Source organism: Bombina bombina, chromosome 2 (genome assembly GCF_027579735.1).
Source record: "Bombina bombina isolate aBomBom1 chromosome 2, aBomBom1.pri, whole genome shotgun sequence".
NCBI lineage: Eukaryota > Metazoa > Chordata > Amphibia > Anura > Bombinatoridae > Bombina > Bombina bombina.
Window position 1 is genome coordinate 1,248,550,485 of NC_069500.1, and position 21,578 is coordinate 1,248,572,062.

Below are 21,578 nucleotides of genomic sequence, written 5' to 3' on the forward strand. Positions count from 1 at the left end.
AGACAGCTCCATTGAATGAAATTATTGACAAGCTTAGAACGCTTAAGCTAGCTAACTCATTTGTTTCTGATGCCATTGTTCATTTGACTAAACTAATGGCTAAGAATTCCGGATTCGCCATCCAGGCGCGTAGGGCGCTATGGCTTAAATCCTGGTCAGCTCACGTGACTTCAAAGTCTAATTTACTCATCATTCCTTTCAAGGGGCAGACCTTATTCGGGGCTGGCTTGAAGGAAATTATTGCTGACATTACTGGAGGCAAGGGTCATACCCTTCCTCAGGACAGGGCCAAATCAAAGGCCAAACAGTCTAATTTTCGTGCCTTTCGAAATTTCAAGGCAGGAGCAGCATCAACTTCCTCAGCTTCAAAACAAGAGGAAACTGTTGCTCATTCCAGACAGGCCTGGAAACCTAACCAGTCCTGGAACAAGGGCAAGCAGGCCAGGTAGCCTGCTGCGGCCCCCAAGACAGCATGAAGGAACGGCCCCCTATCCGGAAATGGATCTAGTGGGGGGCAGACTTTCTCTCTTCGCCCAGGCGTGGGCAAGAGATGTTCAGGATCCCTGGGCGTTGGAGATCATATCTCAGGGATATCTTCTGGACTTCAAAGCTTCTCCTCCACAAGGGAGATTTCATCTTTCAAGGTTATCATCAAACCAGATAAAGAAAGAGGCATTCCTAAGCTGTGTGCAAGACCTCCTAGTAATGGGAGTGATCCATCCAGTTCCGCGGACGGAACAAGGAAAGGGATTTTATTCAAATCTGTTTGTGGTTCCCAAGAAAGAGAGAACCTTCAGACCAATCTTGGATCTAAAGATCTTAAACAAATTCCTCAGAGTTCCATCATTCAAAATGGAAACTATTCGGACCATCCTACCCATGATCCAAGAGGGTCAATACATGACCACAGTGGACTTAAAGGATGCCTACCTTCACATACCGATTCACAAAGATCATCATCGGTTCCTAAGGTTTGCCTTTCTAGACAGGCATTACCAATTTGTAGCTCTTCCCTTCGGGTTGGCCACTGCCCCGAGAATTTTTACAAAGGTTCTGGGCTCACTTCTAGCGGTTCTAAGACCGCGAGGCATAGCGGTGGCTCCGTATCTAGATGACATCCTGATACAGGCGTCAAGCTTTCAAATTGCCAAGTCTCATACAGAGATAGTTCTGGCATTTCTGAGGTCGCATAGGTGGAAAGTGAACGTGGAAAAGAGTTCTCTATCACCACTCACAAGAGTCTCCTTCCTAGGGACTCTTATAGATTCTGTAGAGATGAAAATTTACCTGACGGAGTCCAGGTTATCAAAACTTCTAAATGCTTGCCGTGTCCTGCATTCCATTCCACGCCCGTCAGTGGCTCAGTGCATGGAAGTAATCGGCTTAATGGTAGCGGCAATGGACATAGTGCCATTTGCGCGCCTGCATCTCAGACCGCTGCAATAATGCATGCTAAGTCAGTGGAATGGGGATTACTCAGATTTGTCCCCTCTACTAAATCTGGATCAAGAGACCAGAGATTCTCTTCTCTGGTGGCTTTCTCGGGTCCATCTGTCCAAGGGTATGACCTTTCGTAGGCCAGATTGGACGATTGTAACAACAGATGCCAGCCTTCTAGGTTGGGGCGCAGTCTGGAACTCCCTGAAGGCTCAGGGATCGTGGACTCAGGAGGAGAAACTCCTCCCAATAAATATTCTGGAGTTAAGAGCAATATTCAATGCTCTTCTAGCTTGGCCTCAGTTAGCAACACTGAGGTTCATCAGATTTCAGTCGGACAACATCACGACTGTGGCTTACATCAACCATCAAGGGGGAACCAGGAGTTCCCTAGCGATGTTAGAAGTCTCAAAGATAATTCGCTGGGCAGAGTCTCACTCTTGCCACCTGTCAGCGATCCACATCCCAGGCGTAGAGAACTGGGAGGAGGATTTTCTAAGTCATCAGACTTTTCATCCGGGCGAGTGGGAACTCCATCTGGAGGTGTTTGCTCAACTTTTGGGGCAAACCAGAACTGGATCTCATGGCGTCTCGCCAGAACGCCAAGCTTCCTTGTTACGGATCCAGGTCCAGGGACCCGGGAGCAACGCTGATAGATGCTCTAGCAGCTCCTTGGTTCTTCAACCTGGCCTATGTGTTTCCACCGTTTCCTCTGCTCCCTCGACTGATTGCCAAAATCAAACAGGAGAGAGCATCAGTGATTCTGATAGCGCCTGCGTGGCCACGCAGGACCTGTTATGCAGACCTAGTCGACATGTCATCTCTTCCACCATGGACTCTGCCTCTGAGGCAGGACCTTCTAATACAAGGTCCTTTCAATCATCCAAATCTAATTTCTCTGAGACTGACTGCATGGAGATTGAACGCTTGATTCTATCAAGGCGTGGCTTCTCCTAGTCAGTCATTGATACCTTAATACAGGCTCGGAAGCCTGTCACCAGGAAAATCTACCATATGATGTGGCGTAAATATCTTTATTGGTGTGAATCCAAGAGTTACTCATGGAGTAAGGTTAGGATTCCTAGGATATTGTCCTTTCTCCAAGAGGGTTTGGACAAAGGCTTATCAGCTAGTTCTTTAAAAGGACAGATCTCTGCTCTGTTTATTCTTTTGCACAAGCGTCTGGCAGAAGTTCCAGGACTGTCACATTGATATTATCTATGTGTTGCGTGGTCTTAAAGGGACACTGAACCCAAATTTTTTCTTTCGTGATTTAGATAGAGCATGAAATTTTAAGCAACTTTCTTATTTACTCCTATTATAAAATTTTCTTTATTCTCTTGGTATCTTTATTTGAAATGCAAGAATGTAAGATGCCGGCCCATTTTTGGTGAACAACCTGGGTTGTCCTTGCTGATTGGTGGATAAATTCATCCACCAATATAAAAGTGCTGTCCAGAGTTTCTGAACCAAGAAAAAAGCTTAGATGCCTTCTTTTTCAAATAAAGATAGCAAGATAACCAAGAAAAATTGATAATAGGAGTAAATTAGAAAGTTGCTTAAAATCACATGCTCTATCTGAATCACAAAAGAAAAAAATTGGGTTCCCTTTAAGTGAAAACCTAAATATAATATACAATAAGTGAAGGATAAACGTGATATAGTACCGTAGAGACACATACTGTGTGATGTAGGCAGCTATAATAAGTGATGGTGATCTAATTGAGTGATAGTGAAAATGTGATAATATAAAATAAATTAATTTGATGTATGAAATGACAATAAGGACAATCTAATGTAATAGTAAATAAAAAATAAACAGCAAGGATCAAACATCATAAGGATGAATGGGACTTGTACTACAAATGTATCGATATACTAAAAATTGATTAATAAACTCAACTAAAAATCCAAAGGTAATAAAGAATTATACTACTTTGAGTATGAGACAATGAGGTATACAGTAGAACAACTCTGGTGTACAAAAAGAACCAATACTCCATCAAATTTAGCAGTCAGTCAGTACTGTATCTTTTAGTAAGAGTAGCAGTGGCTTTTAAGCAGTTAGAAAGTGGTGAGTTTGTCCTTGCTTTGTTTTCTTACTCTGTTCTTTCTTTTTCTACAGGTCTCTGTAAGGAGTATGTGTTCTTTCACGCCTTGTGAGCTGTCTACCTTACTCAACAGCTGGATTTGCAGGTCCATGACAGAGGCTGGCTGAGTCTTCCAAACCTGGATTTGGAGAGAAGAATAAAGACTTCTAACTGTGAGTCCCTGTATCCTCTGCCCCCAAGGGGGGGGGGGGGGGGTGAGGATTTTTTATTTATTGCTGAGTACCTTCCAGTGAGGGTGAGCAACAAGGGGGAAGGAGATATATCAGCCTCTTAGATAAAGCTTCTAGTGAAGTTTTAATATTTTGGCTTAGATTTCTCTCCTTGGGGCGTGTAACTGAGTTGCCGATGCTCTTTATATTTATTATATGGGTATCTAAGTCTAACGGACTTGTACAGAATTTTCCATCAATGCTGTTGATTTTAAGTACGTCACTTAGTTGCAAATCTGAAATTTACTTTTTGGCGCCAACTCCGCTGTAGCGATAACTGCTGTTCAATATAGTGTGGACAGACATTAGTATACTTGTTGCTTCAGTATTTCTGTATGTATACTATAGCTTGATTAAAGGAGGTATGGCAGCTAGTTGCGCATCTGTTACCGCCACAGGCTTCACTGGCTGGCAAGTTTTTGCTTGGCGCTCTGCAGCCTTTTAAATTTGTGGTCATTACATTAAGTTTTTTTTGTTTAAGACCTCAGGTGGGGTTATAGCATGGTGTGAACCATCATAGATAAGAATGGGGCTATAAAAATGTATTTCCCTTAGGTTTACACTTAAGACCTCCGGTGGGGTTTATAGTGTGAGCGTTATCCATCTCACATTCGGCTCTGGGTTTCCTGACCCTCTGTAGCCGGTGCGCTTGTTTTTTATGTAATCTTAAGGCATGTCAGTATAGTGTAATAGATATGTACACTTTTTAAGGTGCCAATGGCGGCAGCACTGGTTTGTTTTTGGCACCGCCCGTCCTCTCTTATCTCTTCCATGTTGTGTATCTAGAGCGAGGTATTGAGGATATAGCGCGCCAATAGTTTAAGGTATGTATAGATTCTCTCAGGGGGAGCAGGCTTTCCAGTAATCAGTTTATTAACTTCTTAACCGGCATTTTATTTTTCATGCGGTAGTGCGCATTTTGTCCCTTTATTGGATTTATGGCTGGGATATAAGGCAGTCAGTTATATTAATATTAATTTGCTTTCAAGAAATGTTTTATTTCAAGCTCAGGGATTTCCTGGTATTTGCTGCCATCTGGTGGCAGTTCATGTTTATTTTCTGCAGACATTTTTCTTTTCTTTAGCTTGAAAAGAATGCCTTCCAGTTAATCCCTTGTTTTCTGTGCCCTATTGTTATGAGATACCATGGGCTGTTATCTTTGCAGTCAATATGTTTACACGGCTACTACAGTCTCTGCACAGACTGCTGTCTCTTAGCTACGTAGTAGTGCAGATTTTCTACTTTGAGCCTAATTTGCTGCTACATTGGGTGTATAAGGGATCCCATATACTGGGTACTATCCCTATCCTTACTCAGACATGTGTATGATTAAGGATTATTATTTTTTTTTTCATGTTTTATCCCTATACTTCTACAGTAGTAGTATATGCATCATATTCTTGTTGGTATATTTATTTTTACTGTGCCTTTTACTTTCTTTGTAAGGGGTTTGTGTACAGAATTATATCCTATATATATATATATATATATATATATATATATATATATATATATGTGCAGTTCAACCCTGCGTGTCTATCTAGCATATTTATTTATTTGCTTGGAGTAGTATGGCACGCGCCTTTTTTGGGAGTAGTATGGCACGCGCCGTTTTTGGGAGTAGTATGGCACGCGCCGTTTTTGGGAGTAGTATGGCACGCGCCGTTTTTGGGAGTAGTATGGCACGCGCCGTTTTTGGGAAAGAGGTGAAGTAACTTTTTAGATCTCAGGTGTCTTATCAATTTTCTCAGGATTTCGTTCTTCAAGATGGAGAATTTGATTAGAAATGGATTTTGATCACAGATAAGTCTGTGTACAGGAAGTGAAAGCCCCTTATGCTCAATGCTGCCCTTATGCTGCTTGATTTATACTGATCTACACACTGACTAACTTGCTGCCTTGGATATACAGTCTTTGTGAGATAACCGGTTGGGAAACTCTTTATATCCTAAAGAGCAAACAAACTGGGCCACCTATTCACTTCTAGAAATGTGCATACCTCTCTTTATATGACAGATCCCCCTTTTTAGTTCAGGAGGGTCAGTTCATGTCTAACATTGACCTGAAGGAGGCGTTTTCTTTATGTTCCTATTTTCTAGGATCATTAATTTTCAGTGCAGGCGTTATATTTCTCCAACATAGGTGTGTCCGGTCCACGGCGTCATCCTTACTTGTGGGATATTCTCTTCCCCAACAGGAAATGGCAAAGAGCCCAGCAAAGCTGGTCACATGATCCCTCCTCGGCTCCGCCTACCCCAGTCATTCTCTTTGCCGTTGCACAGGCAACATCTCCACGGAGATGGCTCAGAGTTTTTTGGTGTTTAAATGTAGTTTTTATCCTTCAATCAAGTGTTTGTTATTTTAAAATAGTGCTGGTATGTACTATTTACTCTGAAACAGAAAAGAGATGAAGATTTCTGTTTGTAAGAGGAAGATGATTTTAGCAAACGTTACTAAAATCGATTGCTGTTTCCACACAGGACTGTTGAGATGAAGTAACTTCAGTTGGGGGAAGCAGTTGGCAGACTTTTCTGCCTGAGGTATGACTGGCCACATTTCTAACAAGACTTTGTAATGCTGGAAGGCTGTCATTTCCCCTATGGGGACCGGTAAGCCATTTTCTTAGATTAAGTAAAAGAATAAAGGGCTTTATAAGGGCTTAAAAAACTGGTAGACATTTTTCTGGGCTAAAACGATTGATTTGCTAAGCATATTTGGCAGATTATAACTCTTAATAGTTATTATAATCTTGGGGATTGTTGTTAAAAAACGGCAGGCACTGTATGGACACCTTTTTCAGATAGGGGCCTTTTCTAGTCATAGGCAGAGCCTCATTTTCGCGCCACTAATGCGCAGTTGTTTTTGGAAAGCAAGGCATGCAGATGCATGTGTGAGGAGCTAAGAACCACTGAAAAAGCTTATAGAAGGCGTCATTTGGTATCGTATTCCCCTCTGGGCTTGGTTGGGTCTCGGCAAAGCAGATACCTGGGACTGTATAGGGGTTAAACGTAAAAACGGCTCCGGTTCCGTTATTTTAAGGGTTAAAGCTTTCAAATTTGGTGTGCAATACTTTTAAGGCTTTAAGACACTGTGGTGAAATTTTGAACAATTCCTTCATGCTTTTTCGCATATTCAGTAATAAAGTGTGTTCTGTTTAAAATTTAAAGTGACAGTAACGGTTTTATTTTAAAACGTTTTTTGTGCTTTGTTGACAAGTTTAAGCCTGTTTAACATGTCTGAACCATCAGATAAGCGATGTTCTATATGTATGAAAGCCAAGGTTTCCCCCCATTTAAATATATGTGATAATTGTGACATAGTGTCCAAACAAAGTAGGGACAATGATGCCACAGATAATAATATTGCCCAAGATGATTCCTCCAATGAGGGGAGTAAGCATGGTACTACATCATCCCCTTCTGTGTCTACACCAGTTTTGCCCACACAAGAGGCCCCTAGTACATCTAGTGCGCCAATACTTATTACCATGCAACAATTAACGGCTGTTATGGATAATTCTATTGCAAACATTTGATCTAAAATGCCTACTTATCAGAGAAAGCGTGATTGCTCTGTTTTAAACACTGAAGAGCAAGAGGACGCTGATGATAACGGTTCTGACATACCCTCACACCAATCTGAAGGGGCCAGGAGGGAGGTTTTGTCTGAGGGAGAAATTTCAGATTCAGGAAAAATTTCTCAACAAGCTGAACCTGATGTTGTAACATTTAAATTTAAATTAGAACATCTCCGCGCACTGCTTAAGGAGGTATTATCTACTCTGGATGATTGTGACAATTTGGTCATTCCAGAGAAATTATGTAAGATGGACAAGTTCCTAGAGGTTCCGGTGCCCCCCGATGCTTTTCCTATACCCAAGCGGGTGGCGGACATAGTAAATAAGGAGTGGGAAAGGCCCGGCATACCTTTTGTTCCTCCCCCTATATTTAAGAAATTATTTCCTATAGCGACCCCAGAAAGGACTTATGGCAGACAGTCCCTAAGGTCGAGGGGGCGGTCTCTACTCTAAACAAACGCACTACTATTCCCATAGAAGATAGTTGTGCTTTCAAAGATCCTATGGATAAAAAATTAGAGGGTTTGCTTAAAAAGATGTTTGTTCAGCAAGGTTACCTTCTACAACCAATTTCATGCATTGTTCCTGTCACTACGGCAGCGTGTTTCTGGTTCGAAGAACTAGAAAAGTCGCTCAATAAAGAAGATAATTCAATGGGCGGAGGATCACTCCTGCCACTTGTCTGCAATCCACATCCCAGGAGTGGAAAATTGGGAAGCGGATTTTCTGAGTCGTCAGACATTCCATCCGGGGGAGTGGGAACTCCATCCGGAAATCTTTGCCCAAATAACTTGATTATGGGGCATTCCAGACATGGATCTGATGGCCTCTCGTCAGAACTTCAAGGTTCCTTGTTACGGGTCCAGATCCAGGGATCCCAAGGCGACTCTAGTAGATGCACTAGTAGCACCTTGGACCTTCAACCTAGCTTATGTATTCCCACCGTTTCCTCTCATTCCCAGGCTGGTAGCCAGGATCAATCAGGAGAGGGCTTCGGTGATCTTGATAGCTCCTGCGTGGCCACGCAGGACTTGGTATGCAGACCTGGTGAATATGTCATCGGCTCCACCATGGAAGCTACCTTTGAGACAGGACCTTCTTGTTCAAGGTCCATTCGTACATCCGAATCTGGTTTCCCTCCAACTGACTGCTTGGAGATTGAACGCTTGATTTTATCAAAGCGTGGGTTTTCAGATTCTGTAATAGATACTCTGATTCAGGCTAGAAAGCCTGTAACTAGAAAAATTTACCATAAGATATGGAAAAAATATATCTGTTGGTGTGAATCTAAAGGATTCCCATGGAACAAGATAAAAATTCCTAAGATTCTATCCTTTCTACAAGAAGGTTTGGAGAAAGGATTATCTGCAAGTTCTCTGAAGGGACAGATCTCTGCTTTATCTGTTTTACTTCACAAAAGGCTGGCAGCTGTGCCAGACGTTCAAGCGTTTGTTCAGGCTCTGGTTAGAATCAAGCCTGTTTACAGACCTTTGACTCCTCCCTGGAGTCTTAATCTAGTTCTTTCAGTTCTTCAAGGGGTTCCGTTTGAACCCTTACATTCCATAAATATTAAGTTATTATCTTGGAAAGTTTTGTTTTTGGTTGCTATTTCTTCTGCTAGAAGAGTTTCTGAGTTATCTGCTCTGCAGTGTTCTCCGCCCTATCTGGTGTTCCATGCAGATAAGGTGGTTTTGCGTACTAAGCCTGGTTTTCTTCCGAAAGTGGTTTCCAACAAAAATATTAACCAGGAGATAGTTGTACCTTCTTTGTGTCCAAATCCAGTTTCAAAGAAGGAACGTTTGTTACACAATTTGGACGTAGTCCGTGCTCTAAAATTCTATTTAGAGGCCACTAAAGATTTCAGGCAAACATCTTCTTTGTTTGTTGTTTATTCTGGTAAAAGGAGAGGTCAAAAAGCAACTTCTACCTCTCTTTCTTTTTGGCTTAAAAGCATTATCCGATTGGCTTATGAGACTGCCGGACGGCAGCCTCCTGAAAGAATCACAGCTCATTCCACTAGGGCTGTGGCTTCCACATGGGCCTTCAAGAACGAGGCTTCTGTTGACCAGATATGTAAGGCAGCGACTTGGTCTTCACTGCACACTTTTGCCAAATTTTACAAATTTGATACTTTTGCTTCTTCAGAGGCTATTTTTGGGAGAAAGGTTTTGCAGGCCGTGGTGCCTTCCATTTAGGTGACCTGATTTGCTCCCTCCCTTCATCCGTGTCCTAAAGCTTTGGTATTGGTTCCCACAAGTAAGGATGACGCCGTGGACCGGACACACCTATGTTGGAGAAAACAGAATTTATGCTTACCTGATAAATTACTTTCTCCAACGGTGTGTCCGGTCCACGGCCCGCCCTGGTTTTTTTAATCAGGTCTGATGAATTATTTTCTCTAACTACAGTCACCACGGTATCATATGGTTTCTCCTATGCATATATTCCTCCTGTACGTCGGTCGAATGACTGGGGTAGGCGGAGCCTAGGAGGGATCATGTGACCAGCTTTGCTGGGCTCTTTGCCATTTCCTGTTGGGGAAGAGAATATCCCACAAGTAAGGATGACGCCGTGGACCGGACACACCGTTGGAGAAAGTAATTTATCAGGTAAGCATAAATTCTGTTTTCTTTCATGTAATTGGCAAGAGTCCATGAGCTAGTGACGTATGGGATATACAATCCTACCAGGATGGGCAATGTTTCCCAAACCTCAAAATGCCTATAAATACACCCCTCAACACATCCACAATTCAGTTGTATAAACTTTGCCTCCCATGGAGGTGGTGAAGTAAGTTTGTGCTTAGATTCTATGTTGATATGCGTGTCTCAACATTTTGAAGCCCAATTCCTCTGAGTACAGCGAATGTCAGAGGGTTGTGAAGGGAGTATCACCTATTAAATGCAATGGTTTTCCTCACGGGAGATCTATTTCATAGGTTCTCTGTTATCAGTCGTAGTGATTCATCTCCTACCTCCCTTATTCAGATCGACAATATACTCTCATATTCTATTGCCTCTACTTATAACTGTTTCAGTACTGGTTTGGCTATCTGCTGTATGTGGATAGGTGTCTTTTGGTAAGTATGTTTTCATTATTTAAGACACTCTCAGCTATGGTTTGGCACTTTATGTATTAATATAAAGTTCTAAATATATGTATTGTACTTATATTTGCCATGAGTCAGGTTTATGTATATTTCATTTTGCAGACTGTCAGTTTCATATTTGGGAAAAGCATATTTAGGAAAATATTTTTTCTTACCTGGGGTATAGTCTTTTTTCTATTGAATGTTTTCTCTTTAAATTTTGCGGGCAAAATTAGGCTCGCGAGGGCGCAAAATGCCGAAGTTTATTTCGTCATTGTTGACGCAAGAATTTTTTGGCGCAAAGTTATGTCCGATGATGCAAATTCGTCATTTCCGGCGTCTTAGTTGACGCAGAGTTCCTTGCTCAAGGTTCATCTTTTCAACTAGCAAACTCTCATACAGAGATGCTGTTGTCTTTTCTACATTCCCACAGATGGAAACTGAATCTGGAGAAAAGTTCCCTTGTTCCAGCTACAAGAGTGTGTTTCTTAGGGGCCATCATAGATTCCCTATCTATAAAGATTTTTCTGACGGAGGTCAGAAAATCCAAACTTCTCTCCTCTTGCCTCTCTCTACAGTCTTCTGTTCAAATCTGGAAAGGAGTTCTCTAGTTTTAGTTACAAATTTGTTTCCTAGGGACAATCATAGCTTCCCTGTCCATGGAGATTTTTCTGGCGGACGTCTGAAAATACAAAGTTCTGGCTTCCTGTATGTCTCTCAGGACTACTATTCGTCCTTCTGTGGCTCAATTCATAGAGGTGTTGGTCTGATGGTTGCTTCTGTGGACATCATTCCATTTGCTCGGTTCCATCTGCGACCTCTGCAACTTTGCTAAGTCAATGGACCAGAGACCATCTATCGCAGAGGATAAATCTGGATCCTCTATCAAGAGACTCTCTCTCAGGTGGTGGATTTCTCAGGAAACCCTGGTTTGGGGCGTTTGCGTCATGTGACCTTCCTGGGTAATTGCGTCTATGGACGCCAGTCTATTAGGCTGGGGAGCAGTTTGGGACTCGCTCAAGGCCTGTGGAGAGGAGTCTTCTCTCCCCCATAAACATTTTGGAATAGAGAGCAATCTTCAATGTCTTGGTAGCTTGGCCTCAATTGGCATTAGTCTGGTTTTTCAGATTTCAGTAGGACAACATCTCAGTGGCTTATATCAACCACCAGGGAGGAACTCTGAGTTCCTTGGCTATGAAGGAGGAGGCTCGCATTCTGCAGTGTGCGGATGCTCACATTTATCTTCTGCTATCCACATTCCAACAGTGGACAACTGGGAGGTGGATTTCTGAGCAGATTGACTTTTCATCCCGGAGAGTGGGCTCTCCATCTGGAAGTTTTCTCTCAGATAACCCTCAGGGGGGTCCCAGAGCTGGATCTGATGGCATCTCATCAAAACTCCAAGTTTCAAAAGTATGGTTCAAGGTCAATGAGATCCTCAGGCCGCTTTTATAGATGCACTAGTGGTTCTTTGGATCTTCTCTCTGGCTTACCTGTTTCCTCCGTTTATTCTCCTTCCACGAGTCATTGCTTGTATTAAACAGGAGAGAGCATCGGTAATTTTAATAGCTCCGGCTTCGCCTCACATGATCTGGTTCGCGGATCTGGTTAGGATGTCATCCCTTCCTCCTCAGAGGTTTCCTCTGAGGAAGGACCTTCTAATTCAGGGTCCATTCCTCCATCCAAATCTAGATTCTCTGAATCTGACTGCTTAGAGATTAAATGCCTAGTTCTGTCTAGACGTGGATTTTCTGAAGCCGTCATTGATACTATGCTTTAGGCTCACAGACCTGTTACTTGCAAGATTTACCATAAGGTATGGCGTAAATATCTTTATTGGTGCAAATTTAAAGGTTTCTCCTGGAGCCGGGTGAGGATTCCCCGTAGTTTATCTCTTCTTCAGGTTGGCCTGGAAAAAGGTTGAATACAATAGGTAAGGCTCAGCACTCACAGCCCAATATCAGATGCACGCTGCAGGGAACTCTGCACAAGCCCCTCAGTCCATTCAAAGAATATCAATAAAGCAGCAGCACCTTGGTAATGCTTCAAAATAATCCTTTATTTGTGAGACATCACAGCTTCAAAGAACAACGTTTCGGTCAGACATTAACCTTAATCATGTTATGTATTTCTATCCCTCTGTTCACAATTTATACCCTTACACAGTGGGGCGGGGTCTAATTACCTGTTCAGGTGAACTAACAATTCTCATCTAGATACAAAGTTCACATACCCCCTCTAGTGGTCAGAATAGATAGAGCTCTTCTTAACCCTTTAGGACCTGAAAAACATACACCTTTGATTAAAAACACATTATGAATAATAAAAACCTTTTTCAAAAACATCAGAATGTTACATTTGCATTTATATTCCACATTATCCATCAAATATAACAAAAGTACCGTAATACTACACTGGTATCATTTAATCATTACTTTAGTCTATATTACAGAGTAACCATCCAATCAATCTCTTTATTCATTCCTATTGGTACCATAGATTGAAGGGTGTAGATCCAGAAGGTCTCCCTGGATTTAAGCATTTTTACTCTATCACCCCCACGTCTAGGACGCCTTAAATGCTCAATGATCTGGAATCTAAGCTGAGAGATTGAGAGACCTGCCTGTAAGAAGTGATTGGACACAGGGGCATCCATGTTCTTCCTCCTAATATTGGATTTATGTTTGTTCATACGGTCCCTGGCTCTACGTGTTGATTCCCCAATGTAGATTTTTGAACATGGACACTTGATTAGATATACAATGTAATCAGTGTTACACATATAAAACCCAGAAATCTTAAATTTTCTCCCTGTTAGTGGGTGAGCAAAGACATCTCCCTTAATCATATTATTACAATTACAACACCCCAGGCAGGGGTAATTACCCAATCGTGGAGTGGAAATAAATGTCTGTCTCAACCCTTTCTCCGGGCCAATGTCAGCCTTAACTAGCGTGTCCCTCACATTCTTACATCTCCTATATGCTGGCATAGGGTACTCCTGGAATTCTTTAATATGAGAATTAAGAACCTTGACCACAGGCCAGTGTTTCTTAATGATACCATTAATCCTCTTACTTAAAGAATTGTACTCTGTAACAAACATAAGTCTATTTGTATTCTTTGCTCTCTCTTTTGTTCTATGGCCCCTGAGTAGAGATTCCCTCGGGGTCACCTCAACTTCTGTAATTTGTTTCTCAATGAGAGACTTAGGGAAACCCCTTTCAAGGAAACAGTCACCCATCTCCCTCAGTCTGGTACTCACTTTAGCCTCATCAGAAACAATTTTCTTGACACGCAACAGTTGACTCCTAGGTAAACTTTTAATTAGTGAAGGAGGGTGTGCACTGTCATACCTAAGAAGACTGTTCCTATCACTTAATAGGTCTGTATTTAAAATCCTACCATCCTTAATGACAGAGGTGTCTAAAAAGGCTACAGACTCCTCACTAAAAGTCAACTTAAATTTAATATGATGTGTACTGATGTTCAAATCAGCCACAAACCCAGTAAGAGAGTCAATGTCGCCCCCCATATGCCAAACACATCATCAATGTATCTAAACCAACATAGTCCATATTTTTGGAACATACTGTTGGCATACACAAATCTTTCCTCATAAACATTCATGTAGATGTTGGCATATGTGGGGGCGACATTTGACCCCATGGCAGTCCCTTGGTGTTGGATATAAAACTGATCCTGGAAAAGGAAATAGTTACAGTACAGGACTAACTGTAGTAATTCCATGACAAAATCGCATTCAGTTTCTGTTAGTATAGCACTAGAGGTAACAGCCTGTCTTGTGGCATCCAAGCCACTGTTATGTGTTATTGATGTGTAAAGGCTATTAACATCTAGTGTATACAAAATAAATTTGTCACTTTGTAAAACAATTTCATCTAGTTTATTCAAAAAATCCTTTCTCTTTAATATAGGACAATGATGCATTAATCGTTCTGTCCCCAGTCTAAATGCAATTTCTCTTGTAAGGTATATCCAGTCCACGGGTTCATCCATTACTTGTGGGATATTCTCCTTCCCAACAGGAAGTTGCAAGAGGACACCCACAGCAGAGCTGTCTATATAGCTCCTCCCCTAACTGCCACCCCCAGTCATTCTCTTGCAACTCTCGACAAGAAAGGAAGTATCAAGAGATATGTGGTGACTTAGTGTAGTTTTACCTTCAATCAAGAGTTTATTTTTAAACGGTACCGGCGTTGTACTGTTTTTCTCTCAGGCAGAAATTAGAAGAATTCTGCCTGGAGATTTGATGATCTTAGCGGTTTGTAACTAAGGTCCATTGCTGTTCTCACACATAACTGATGGATATGGGAAAACTTCAGTTGGGGGAACGGCCTGCAGATTACCTGCTTTGAGGTATGTTAAGTATTTTTATTTCTAGAGAGAGGAATAAGTTCTAGAAAATGCTGACAGAGCCTTGTGTATTTGAGGTAAGCCTGATGCAGTGATTTAACAGCGACTGCGATCATGCTTACATAACAGGGTAATACTCATGTTAATATTCGTATTGCTTAGTGACAAAACGTTTACATTTAAATAGGACGTTTTTTCTCTGAGGGAGAAGTCTTTATTTGGGGCCTAGTTTCCACATGGCTAGTCAGATACTCCTAGGAGTATTTTCTTAAGGCCCCTCTGACATCCAGTACATGGTGGGAGGGGCCTATTTTAGCGCTCTAACTGCACACTTTTAATACAGACTGAGACATCCAGCTTCCCTAAAAGAGTCCTCTGGCATCTGAGAACCATTTCAAAGGGGTTATTTCTGCACACAATCGTATTTAAGGGCAGGTAGAGCCTCAGCAGAGCTGTGGCATGGTGCTCAATTGATTTTTAACGTTTTTCAATCCGGTTTGGGGCCTAAGGGGTTAATCATCCATTTGCAAGTGGGTGCAATGCTGCTTTAGTTTCTTATTCACACTAAAAATTTCAAAGATTTTACTGTATTTTTTCACTGTTTTGCAGTTTAAGTGCTAGTTTTTTTCTCTTAAAGGCACAGTAACGTTTTTGTTTAATTGCTGTTTCACCTTTATTAAAGTGTTTTCCAAGCTTGCTTGTCTCATTACTAGTCTGTTAAACATGTCTGACATAGAGGAAACTCCTTGTTCAATATGTTTGGAAGCCATTGTGGAACCCCCTCTTAGAATGTGTACCAAATGTACTGATATTTCTATAAACTATAAAGACCATATTATGGCGCTTAAAGATTTATCTCCAGGGGATTCTCTGACTGAAAAGAGGGAGATTATGCCATCTAACTCTCCCCATGTGCCAGAACCTATAACTCCCGCTCAAGTGACGCCAAGTACATCTAGCGCGTCTAATTCTTTTACCTTACAGGGCATGGCGGCAGTTATGAATGCTACCCTCACAGAGGTATTCTCCAAACTGCCAGGGCTACAAGGAAAGCGAGACAGCTCTGGGGCTAGAATTAATACAGAGCTTTCTGACGCTTTATTGCCTGTGTCCGATATACCCTCACAATGCTCAGAAGCCGAGGCAGTGAGCTATCTGTGGGTGACATTTCAGACTCAGGGAAGGCGTTACTTCAGTCTGATTCTGAGATGACAGCGTTTAAATTTAAGCTTGAACACCTCCGCTTATTAATTGTGTAAAATGGACAAATACTTTGCAGTACCTGTTTACACCGATGTTTTTCCAGTCCCTAAGAGGTTTTCGGAAATTATTTCTAAGGAATGGGATAGACAATGTGTGCCGTTCTCTCCCCCTCCTGCTTTTAAAAAGATGTTTCCCATAGATGCCACCATACGGGACTCGTGGCAGACGGTTCCTAAGGTGGAGGGAGCAGTCTCCACCCTAGCTAAGCGTACAACTATCCCCGTCGAGGACAGTTGTGCTTTCATAGATCCTATGGATAAAAAATTGGAGGGTCTCCTTATAAAAAATTTTATACATCAAGGTTTTATTCTCCAGCCTCTTGCATGCATTGCCCCAGTTACTGCTGCAGCGGCTTTGTGTGTATTTAAGGCAATGTGTAATGGGTTAATTTCAGAAAAGGAACAGAGTTTTCTAGTCCAGAACATTTTTTCAATACCAGTTTTTTACACATTGCCAAAAATACCACCTAGCCGTCCAATTGTTGCTAGCACTAACTCTATCCTGACAAACGTATCAATATATTTGGATAAGATCTTAAGGCCTCTGGTTACTGCATCATTGTCCTATATTAAAGACACAGGGGATTTTTTTGAATAAACTAGATGAAATTGTTTTACAAAGTGACAAATTTATTTTGTATACACTAGATGTTAAATAGCCTTTACACATCAATAACACGTAACATTGGCTTGGATGCCACAAGACAGGCTTTTACCTCTAGTGCTATAATAACAGAAACTGAATGTGATTTTGTCATGGAATTACTAAAGTTAGTCCTGTACTGTAACTATTTCCTTTTCCAGGATCAGTTTTATATCCAGCGCCAAGGGACTGCCATAGGGTCAAATGTCGCCCCCACATATGCCAACATCTACATGAATGTTTATGAGGAAATATTTGTGTATGCCAACAGTATGTTCCAAAAGTATGGACTACGTTAGTTTAGATACATTGATGATGTGTTTGGCATATGGGGGGGGCGACATTGACTCTCTTACTGGGTTTGTGGCTGATTTGAACATCAGTACACGCCATATTAAATTTAAGTTGACTTTTAGTGAGGAGTCTGTAGCCTTTTTAGACACCTCTGTCATTAAGGATGGTAGGATTTTAAAGACAGACCTATATATAAAGGCAAGTGATAGGAACAGTCTTCTTAGGTATGACAGTGCACACCCTCCTTAACTAATTAAAAGTTTACCTAGGAGTCAACTGTTGCGTGTCAAGAATTGTTTCTGATGAGGCTAAAGTGAGTACCAGACTGAGGGAGATGGGTGACTGTTTCCTTGAAATGGGTTTCCCTAAGTCTCTCATTGAGAAACAAATTACAGAAGTTGAGGTGACCCAGAGGGAATCTCTACTCAGGGGCCATAGAACATAAGAGAGAGCAAAGAATACAAATAGACTTATGTTTGTTACAGAGTACAATTCTTTAAGTAAGAGGATTAATGGTATCATTAAGAAACACTGGCCTGTGGTCAAGGATCTTAATTCTCATATTAAAGAATTCCAGGAGTACCCTATGCCAGCATATAGGAGATGTAAGAATGTGAGGGACACGCTAGTTAAGGCTGACATTGGCCCGGAGAAAGGGTTGAGACAGACATTTATTTCCACTCCACGATTGGCTAATTACCCCTGCCTGGGGTGTTGTAATTGTAATAATATGATTAAGGGAGATGTCTTTGTTCACCCACTAACAGGGAGAAAATTTAAGATTTCTGGGTTTTATACGTGTAACACTGATTACATTGTATATATAATCAAGTGTCCATGTTAAAAAATCTACATTGGGGAATCAACACGTAGAGTTAGGGATCGTATGAACGAACATAAATCCAATATTAGGAGGAAGAACATGGATGCCCCTGTGTCCAATCACTTCTTACAGACAGGTCACTCAATCTCTCAGCTTAGATTCCAGATCATTGAGCATGTAAGGCGTCCTAGACGTGGGGGTGATAGAGTAAAAATGCTTAAATCCAGGGAGACCTTCTGAATCTACACCCTTCAATCTATGGTGCCAATAGGAATGAATAAAGAGATTGATTGGATGGTTACTCTGTAATATAGACTAAAGTAATGATTAAATGATACCAGTGTAGTATTACGGTACTTTCATTATATTTGATGGATAATGTGGAATATAAATGCAAATGTAACATTCTGATGTTTTTGAAAAAGGTTTTTATTATTCATAATGTGTTTTTAATCAAAGGTGTATGTTTTTCAGGTCCTAAAGGGTTAAGAAGAGCTCTATCTATTCTGACCACTAGAGGGGGTATGTTAACTTTGTATCTAGATGAGAATTGTTAGTTCACCTGAATAGGTAATTAGACCCGCCCCACTGTGTAAGGGTATAAATTGTGAACAGAGGGATAGAAATAAATAACATGATTCTGGAAAAAGGTTGGTCAGTCATTACCCTGAATGGTCAGATTTCTGCTCTGTCTAATCTTTTGCTCAAACGTCTGGCAGTTTTGCCAGATGTTCAAGCCTTTGTTCAGGCTCTGGTCAGAATCAGGCTTGTGTTTACTCCTGTTGCTCCTCATTGGAGCCTTATCCTAGTTTTTAAAGTTTTGCAGCAGACTCCGTTTGAGCCGACGCATGTTGTTGATATAAAGTTATCTTGGAAGGTTTTGTTTCTCCTTGTTGTTTTTTCCGCACGCAGAGTTTTGGATCTTTTGGCTTTGCAGTGGGATTTTCCGTACTTTATTTCATGCAGATAAGGAGATCCTTCGTTCTAAGTTGGGATTTCTCCCTACGGTTGTGTTGGATCGAAACATTAAGCAGGAAATTGTTGTTCCTTCTTTTTGTCCTGATCCTCATTCTCATAAGGAACGTCTTTTGTATAACTTGGATGTTGTGCATGCTCTAAAGTTTTACCTACAACCTACTAAAGATTTTCGTCTTCTGCCCTATTCGTTGTTTTCTCTGGAAAGCGTAAGGGTCAGAAGGTCACTTCTACTATTCTTTCCCTCTGGTTAAGTAGTATGATTTGTTTGCCTTATGAGACTGCTGAACAGCAGCCTCCTGAGAGAATTACGGCTCATTCCACTAGGGCTGTCTCCTCTTCTTGAGTTTTCAAAAATGACGTTTCTGTGGAACAGATTTGCAAGGTGGCTACATGGTCTTCTTTGCATACTTTTTTCCAAATTTGATTCTTTTGCCTCGGCTGAGGTTTCTTTTAGGAGAAAGTTTCTTCAAGCGGTGGTGCCTTCTGTTTAAGTCTTCCTGCCTATTTCTCCCTCCCTGTTCATTCCGTGTCCTCTAGCTTGGGTATTGGTTCCCACTAGTAATTGGAATGACGTTGTGGACTCGCCATGTCATAGGAAAGAAAACAAAATTTATGCTTAACTGATGCATTTCTTTCTTTCTTTCCAGATATGGAGTCCACGACCCCGCCCTCTTTTTAATTATAATTCAGCATTTTTTTGAGTGAACCTCAGGCACCTTTTTCACCCTTGTGTTCCTACTTTTTCCATTTTCCTTCGGCTGAATGACTGGGGGTTATGAGTAAGGGAAGTTACACTTAACAGCTTTGCTGGGGTGCTCTTTGCCTCCTCCTGCTGTCCAGGAGCTGAATATTCCACTAGTAATTAAAATGACGTGGACTCTCCATGTCTGGAAAGAATTTTCAGGTAAGCATAAATTTTTTATTTTTTTTTATACAAACTAAATAATCTGCTTTTCTTTGTAATTCTTTAAGCTGAGATGCTTTCAATACACCTTTTTTATTGAGCTAGGAAATCTTTTTTTTTATATAGAGAGATAGAAGAATTCCAGCATTTCTGAGCCACCAGCTCCTGACTTCATGGGTTTGTCAAGCCATGTGTTACTGGTTTGTTCATGCTTTCTATTTTGTTGTGATTACCATTAATGCTCTGTTCGTTCTTCTTGGGCTTCAAGAATACCACTAATGCAAAATGATTTTATTGGTAATATTATTATTAATTATTGTTCAGCCTTGTGGTGTGTAGCCACTATAGTAGCTAGTAGTGATTTTTCAGGTCCTCACAATGTGAAGCACAAATAAATGTGACTACTTGTTCTTTTTTTTTTTTCTTCTTCTTCTTATAGATGGAAAAAAAAACGTTGCATGAAGATGAGGCGTTTGCCCGAACCCTTTCAATGTGGGATGAACAACCCAAAAAAAAGGTACATTTTCAGTAATCCATTTTATTATAGAAAACTTAATAAGATGCTTTTCTTCTTTGTAATTCTTTAAACTGAGATGCTTTCAATACATTCTCCTTTTTTATTGAGCTAGGAAATCTTTTTTTTATATAGATATATTTTGAAGAATCGCCAAATTTCTGAGCCACCAGCTCCTGGCTACATGGGTTTGTCAAGCCATGTGTTACTGGTTTTTAGTGCTTTTTATTTTGTCATGATTCACATAAATGCTCTGTCCATTCTTCTTGGGCTTTAAATTTAACACTAATGCAAAAAGTTAATTTATTGGTAATTTTATTATTATTATTAATAATAATTATTAGGTACTTACAGGGCAACAAGAAAAACGGATCACGTGGGTCTCAGAGCATGGGGTTGCTGTTCTGTGTGGGAAGTCATGATCATCAAATGCCACTAGCACATCACAAGACCCAACCTGAGCTAAGAAAAGTGCAGTAGCTGCAGTTGATCTGCACAATTTTAATTATCACAAAACTATTATGGTTAAGTGGTTAATACCTGATGCCTCTGCATTTAGCAGCATTCAGTTGCAGCCCTATATATTATTGTATACCTCCCTCTCTGACCGACAAGGGATTACTCTGTGCAGCAAACCTCTAGCTCTGATAGTGCATGCCGTAGGCACGTCACTGCATAGACTTTTACATGGCAGCTGCCATGCTGCTGTAATAAATGACACTCTCATACAGTGGCTGCCCCTATCGCTCATATTCTCTTACTCACTTGATGTTCTCATAGCTATAGTGGGAAAATACTGTATGTAAAATAGTTTAATTATCAAATTAGTATTTTGATTTGTAAAGTACCCATTTTCTGTAAACAAAATTTGTGTAAAGTACAAATACTTTGCTTCTCTTATACAATAACCACTTTTATCCCTTACTGCTGCAAATTTGGAATTGTCAGTTAGTTTTAAATTGAGTCAGTTACTTTCTTCAGATCAGAGGTTGGTTGGTTGTGTATTTTTATGTATTATTACCATTTTGAAGCATTATCATTAGACATTCTTGCAATGATTATGTTCTTTTCCAGCTGGATTATTACTACTCTCTCATTATGCCAAGTGGTTCGTGCAACACCTTGTATTTCAGTATTCATATGGTTTCTCGTCTAGATCTGCTGCCCTGTGCTGTGCCAGGAACAGCGCTGAACTGTCTTAGCGAGCACAACTTGTAAAGTAGGAATTAATAGATACTGTGTTTTGGTAGGTGTAATTGCATTTGGATATTATCAAGGTCATTGGAAATCTACTCCCTTAAAGGGACACTCAATCAAAATTAAACTTTCATTATTCAGATAGAGCATGCCTTTTTAAACAA

At 40.8% G+C, this 21,578-nt stretch overlaps 1 protein-coding gene across 2 annotated transcripts in view; it reads left to right on the plus strand.

Annotated features, from left to right (window-relative positions):
* Positions 1 to 21,578, plus strand: part of RFC1 (replication factor C subunit 1) — a 430,548-nt gene that overhangs the window by 230,258 nt on the left and 178,712 nt on the right. For both annotated transcript variants that reach the window (XM_053704049.1, XM_053704048.1), the window contains exon 8: positions 20,143 to 20,220. In XM_053704049.1, the coding sequence (XP_053560024.1) occupies positions 20,143 to 20,220 (78 nt within the window). The remainder of the gene's footprint in view (positions 1 to 20,142; positions 20,221 to 21,578) is intronic.